This window comes from Vitis vinifera, chromosome 18 (genome assembly GCF_030704535.1).
Source record: "Vitis vinifera cultivar Pinot Noir 40024 chromosome 18, ASM3070453v1".
NCBI classification, from domain to species: Eukaryota; Viridiplantae; Streptophyta; class Magnoliopsida; order Vitales; family Vitaceae; genus Vitis; species Vitis vinifera.
In genome coordinates, this window is record NC_081822.1 from 22,743,493 (window position 1) to 22,750,187 (window position 6,695).

Genomic DNA, 6,695 nt, shown 5'->3' on the forward strand with positions numbered 1-6,695 from the left:
TGTTCAAAGATTACTCTTCTTCCCCAACATATATAGTATATATTACAAGAAAAGACATTCTTCTCAAGAAGACATTACCTAAGGAAGGGAACTAATATTATTACATTTAATATAATGTAAAAGAATAACATAATTCCTCACTCCCAATCTTCCTCCTCTCTAAGAGTCCCAAGCAGATAAGTCCTCTTGAAACATATGACAGTAGATCTTATAAAAGGTCAGGCAACACTTCAATATTAGTTTATATTAAGAGTGGCCAAACTAATTGACCTGATGGCTGAACTAGTCAATATATTGCCCAACTTGACCAGACTAGGATTTTTTTTGGAAATAAAAATACCCAATTAGATAACAGGGCTTGTATTAATTATTTCAATAGACTCCTCAAAATCTTCAAGCCTAATAGGGGATGGAAGTGTACATGGAGGCATGTAAGCAGGGGGTGGCAGGAGACTGGTTTCTGGGGTTTTGCCATTCTTCACTATGAAAACAGTAGCCATGCCCCATGTGAAATGCTTATCAAAATGACAATGCCATAGCCATACACCTGTAAAGAACAACCAAAAGAATCTGAGAATTGTTGGTATGTTAAAACTGGCTATCCAAAATAAAAAGAACATTTTTGCAACCTTGAAAATGATCTCTTAAGAACATACCGGGATTATTTGCTCTAAATCTGAGGGCCACCCATCCATTCTTTGGAACTACAATGGTATTACGTTCAGGTGGATCAACCAAATTGTACCATTTCGGATCAGTCTCGTTGTTGAAATTTCCACGACCCATTCCTACCACATAAAAGGTATATCCATGAAGATGCAATGGATGATCTTCAGCTTCATCTAGCATGTTAGTCCCCTGGAATATAATCTCCACCGATTCATTATAATTCAACACCTTCACTTTTGTTGCTAGTTTTGTTATAGAAGAAGGCCAATCATCCCCAGTGAAGTTATAGGAAGAAGGTGGGTAGTCTGGAAAATCTGTTGTGTAAACCCCCTTAATATGCCTGAATAAGTTTTTTAGCGCTAGTCAGCAAGCATTTATACAGAGCAAAATAAATTTCTTGTAAGCAAAATAAATTATATAAAAGAAAAGGAAGTCTCACTTTCTGTAAGAACCATGGGCAATGGCTATTTTCCCCATCATCCCAGAATGGTGAAACCCATTAAGCCCGCAATGACTGACTCAATGGTTGGAAACATTAAAAGCCAACCATTGACTTGGCTTTAAAATCTTAAAATCTTCACTCTAAACCAATTTTCCCTCCTAAAATTGGGAAGTTTTAAACTTTCAATAATATTCCAATTTCAAAGCTAGCCACCTGTTTCTTCTGGTCAGGCCATGTAGAACCAACGAAGTGAAAACAAAACAAAGATAATGAAAAGGAATGAACAAAGGAATACCTGTAATAGGCAAGCAAAATATCAGAACTCGGGTCCATAAAACTTATGTTGTTCAAGCTCGCAGCTATATGGCTGATCTCTGACCCTTCAAATATAAAATTAACTACACTCATTTCTGTTGTTATGTACATCCTGGTAGTTATGTCGATTGGCACATTTACTGGGTGCTCTGGGCTTGCTAAGCTCCTCAACAGGGGAAGAAATCTCAATGCAGAGTCCAAGTCATGGAAAGAGGGAAGGGTGGTTGGAAAAGAAGGTATATCTGGGGGAGTATAGTTCCCCCTATACTGAAGAATTGCAGTTGCCGTCATATTATTGAAGTCGGTGACAGTCGGGTCAAATGAAACAAATTGTCTGGCAGCCATGTAATACTGACTTGGACTCTGGTTCGCTGTGACCAAAACATCGATTGTTTGTCCTGGGTCTATCATGATATAACTAGTGACTGTTGGTTTAGTGTAGGTTCCATCTGTGCCAACAATAGTAAGGTTATGCTGAGATATGGCAAAGAAGAGCTCTGAATTAATAGCTGCATTGACTATGCGAAGAAGATAGGTCTTGCCATAGTCCACTGACCAACGGTGTATTGTTTCTGCAACACAGGAATTACCGTCCTATCAGACATTTTGTGGTTTAATAATTTCTGTTCTACGTGTACAAGAATGTTATTGTTCACATATAGGAATTCTTCTTGCTAGGTATATGTTTACATACCACTACCGGAGCATGCGACAAGATCTCCTAGTTGACCATTGATGGTGTAAGCATCGGATTTGGGTGTAGTTATATTAGGAATGGAGAGGTCCTCCTCAAGCATCTCATTCAAGTCTCCCACATACCAAGTTCCTGCAATACAATAAAACAGCTATAGTAAGATCCAAGTTATACAGTACCAGCTATTCATATGTGAGTAGGCCGATCTCCCTTATGTATCAACCTTTCTAAATGAATGCCAATTTCTTATTCTTATATATATATATATACATGTATAAAACCTGTCCTATATAGCCACCTTCTAAGTTTATATGTGAATCATATGAAACTGAGGCAGTAAAGATGTTTTACTTGGATGAATTATATGTATTGGTGGCACCCATCCTATGGATCCTTCTTAGCTACTTCATAATAAAATCATATGATCATTTAGATATTGTCCACTTTGGGTTGAGGGGGCTCTCCCGGTTTTTAAAACGTGTTTGCTTAGTTAAGAAGACTTCATACATATACAACATTAAAAAACTTTCTCCTATATCCAATATGAAAAATCACAATAACCCTACATTTTTAGCTTTGAGCATAAAGTAAACAAAATTTACATAGTTGAAAGAAGGTCATTCCAAATGGAATCAAACCCAATCCTAACCCTAGTGTGAGGGTTTGTTTGTCCTTACAAGGAATATCTATTTGTTGATCCCACAATCCCATTGGACACAATAAGAACGTTACATCTGTATAGGGAATAATTGTGATATCCAACATCACATAAAAATAAATAAATAAATAAAAATTCTAGAGCTATGTATGTATGTGCTTCTTTTTATCTCGTAGAAGCATCTTTTAGTTGTAAGGTTCTTTTCGACTAAGAGCAGACAATATTTATTCCATTGGAAACTAGTTATTACAGCATATCTGTAACTTTTACTAAAAATATTTGCTTACCGAGAATGATGAGTTCTTCACCATCAGGCTCGGGATATGGATAGGTGGTTCCTTCAGCTGGCAAAACAACAATGGCACCATGAACACTGGCCCGTGTCCAGTCGCTGTGAGCATGCCACCAAAGGGTTCCTTCCTGATCATTACCAAATATCACCTCGTATGTGAAGTTTGTTCCCGGCTCAATCTTGCATTGAGTTATGTGATCTGGGCCATCTGACCATGAATTCCTTGTTTGCTTCACTCCATGCCTATACAAACAAAATTAGTTTGTATTTTCAGCATTAAGAAACCATTAATTGGTTTCTTCATCTTTAAACTGGACGTGAAAATGCTAGTTTTCTGCCCGTAGTGTATGACAAAAAAGAGAATCATCCTTAGTTCCTTACCAATGAATGGTGACACCAAAATCGTCTTCATTGTGAACATTGACATACACTCTGTCGCCTCTATGAATTCGAATCACCGGCCCTGGGAAGCTGTCATTTACAGTCATCATGCTCTTCGTGCTGCACAACCTTGTGAAATTGGTCTCTTTCAACTGCAAGACATCAAAAAAAGGGAAACAAAAAAATATTTCTATCAAACAAAAACAGGAGTTCTAAAAAAATCAAATAAAAAAAGAAAGCCTTGTATTCTGCAGGTGTAATAGGGTTACCGCAAGGAAATGTTACAGTAGAACTTACAACAAAATCATAGTAATGGGTGTCCCCTTCCACCACGAAAACAAGCATTCTACTCAAAAGCGCAAGCACTATCACTTCTAAGAAAAAACTCTTCGACCCCAACATTTCTTCGCTCTTCATCCTCCTCTAAATTCGAATAAAAAGCTCTCTGTCTCGTATTGATTTTAATTGCACTCGGTCTTTATAATAAAAAAATTGATACTTTCTTGTTCCTGGGCGTGGTCAGTTGGACTCCGGTTGCGCTGGGCTGACTTCTTGTTGTTTAAACTTAGTTGGAGGGCTACGACCACAGCCCACCTCGCATCCCCACAGCCCACCTCGAATATATATATATATATATATATATATATAGAGAGAGAGAGAGAGAGAGAGAGATGCGTGGTCAGTTGGACTCCGGTTGCGCTGGGCTGACTTCTTGTTTTTTAAAGTTAGTTGGAGGGCTACGACCACAGCCCACCTCGCATCCCCACAGCCCACCTCGAATATATATATATATATATAGAGAGAGAGAGAGAGAGAGATGCGTGGTCAGTTGGACTCCGGTTGCGCTGGGCTGACTTCTTGTTTTTTAAAGTTAGTTGGAGGGCTACGACCACAGCCCACCTCGCATCCCCACAGCCCACCTCGAATATATATATATATATATATAGAGAGAGAGAGAGAGAGATGCGTGGTCAGTTGGACTCCGGTTGCGCTGGGCTGACTTCTTGTTTTTTAAAGTTAGTTGGAGGGCTACGACCACAGCCCACCTCGCATCCCCACAGCCCACCTCGAATATATATATATATATATATATATATATATATAGAGAGAGAGAGAGAGAGAGAGAGAGAGAGACTCCGGTTGCGCTGGGCTGACTTCTTGTTACGACCACAGCCCAACTCGAATATATATATATATATATATAGAGAGAGAGAGAGAGAGAGAGAGAGAGAGAGAGATGTACCATCTTTCTCAAATTGGATACATGTAGGAAAGTTGGGTACTTCCCGGATTAATAGTTAGTTATTTTATTTTTCTCTGGAGAGTCGATGCAGTGTTCCACTTGTGCATGGGTACCGCTACCCTACATTCTTCCAAGTTCGGCCCTTGTGGATCTTCCTCCCTCCATTTTTGTTTCTTCATTCTCTTTGGTCCACATCGGTTGGGTGTCACCTCAAAAACTTCTTGTTTAATTTAATTTTAAATTTCAATAAACATAGATCATGTTGGGGAGCTTAATTTTGTTCTTATTTTTTGGAAATAAAAGCATATTCATGATTACACAACAAAACATAAAAATAAATAAATAAATAACTTTTCATGATTTTTTTTAACAAAATTTAAATTATTTTGATTTTTTATATTTTAAAATAAAACATTGGTGTTAATTTCTATTTTATAATACTTTTTTAAAATTTTGGAGTTCAAAAGAAACCTTTTTACCTTGGATTCACTTTTGAAATAAAAGTAATAAGTAACTCATCTCAATTTTCACAAATATATCAATAGTTAGATTTTATAAATATATCAGGATATCAGGAAATATCAACAAAAATTTTAACAATACAAAAATTGATAAAAAAAAAATTAAATATTAAAAAAATCTAAAAATGATATAAAAACAATAATAGATATACTGAAGTTTTTAAAATAAATTAATTAATTTATATATATATATATATATATATATATATATATATATATATATATATAAAAGCCAAGATAATAAAGTATTTAGTTTGTAAATATTAATATATATAAAAAAATAATGATATATAAGTATTTTTTTTATTTAAAAATACTGATAAAAAATTTAATAATACATAAAAACTAAGATGATAATGTATTTAGTTTGCATATATTAAAATATATAAAAAAAAATGATGATATATAAGCATTTTTTATTTAAAAATATTGATAAAATTATTTATAAATTTATTTATTTTGTATTTAATTATTATATAAATTGCATGCATAAAAAGATAAGCAAAATTAATTCCATTAAAATAATTTTATTTTAATTAATTTATAATATGTAATATATAAAAGATAATGAATAAGTATAAAATGTTACATTCATCAACAAAGCATATGTGGTGGAGTGACATAGGTTATTCCTTCTATACTCTAGGTCATAGGTTTAAATCTGGAAGCTTTAAGCATGTGTATTTTATTCAAAGATGAAAATATCGGTAATTACAGATATATCGGTACTTTGATTTTATGAATATATTAGAGATATATCAACTGATATTTTTTACACAAAATATTGATAACGTAAAAATTAATAAATTTTTTGAAATATTAAAAAAATTATATAAGAAGTAAAAATAGATATTTTAAAGTTATTTTTTAATATATATATATATATATATATATATATATATATATAATTTTTCATATTTGATAATAATATTCTCTATAATGATAAAAAAATATAAATTTTATAAATATACATTTATTATTAAGTTACATTATAGATTATTTTACAAGATTATTATGATAATATGTCTGATTTTAAAATATATTTAATATTAAAATTATAATCCATTCTAATTTAAATGTATTCAATGATATCAAATAAATAATAATATATGTATAATTTTTTTAATATTATATTTATAATATTTAATAAATGTATAGATTATATAAAAAAATAACTATTAAGAAAATTATGTTTTTATATTTTTGTAATAAATTAAATCAAATATAAAAATAAAATAATTATAATTTATTTATATAATAATATAAAAAAACAAAAATTAGTGAAATATCGGTTCAAACAAGAAAAAGTCGAAAAATCAGTAAAATCTTGGTAAAATATCTGAAAATATTGGTTGATGGATATATCTTCCCGAATTTTGTATCGGTATCCACGAATATTAGATATATCGTAGATATATCAATGATATATCCAGATATTTTAATCCTTGATTCTATTTAGCCTAAAAGCCAACCCATGATC

General features: G+C 32.6%; 1 protein-coding gene across 1 annotated transcript; it reads right to left on the bottom strand.

The window, feature by feature from the left end:
• Positions 1-4,049, bottom strand: LOC100249530 (laccase-15). The gene is made up of 7 exons (XM_010647514.2): positions 3,749-4,049; positions 3,452-3,603; positions 3,066-3,313; positions 2,121-2,252; positions 1,407-1,998; positions 657-1,009; positions 1-547 (listed from the first exon to the last, which is right to left on the bottom strand). The coding sequence occupies exons 1-7, from the start codon at positions 3,866-3,868 to the stop codon at positions 345-347; spliced, it is 1,800 nt and encodes a 599-aa protein (XP_010645816.1). The 5' UTR covers positions 3,869-4,049; the 3' UTR covers positions 1-344.
• Positions 4,050-6,695: the final 2,646 nt, after the last annotated feature.

What these genes read in the sequence shown, in the direction of transcription:
- LOC100249530 (XM_010647514.2), bottom strand. Translation starts at nt 3,868, where the DNA reads ATGAAGAGCGAAGAAATGTTGGGGTCGAAGAGTTTTTTCTTAGAAGTG. An exon ending in TGTCGCATGCTCCGGTAGTG is followed by an intron (nt 1,999 to 2,120) that starts GTATGTAAACAT and finishes CCTGTGTTGCAG; the next exon opens with AAACAATACACCGTTGGTCA. An exon ending in ATTTTGCTTGCCTATTACAG is followed by an intron (nt 1,010 to 1,406) that starts GTATTCCTTTGT and finishes AAACTTATTCAG; the next exon opens with GCATATTAAGGGGGTTTACA.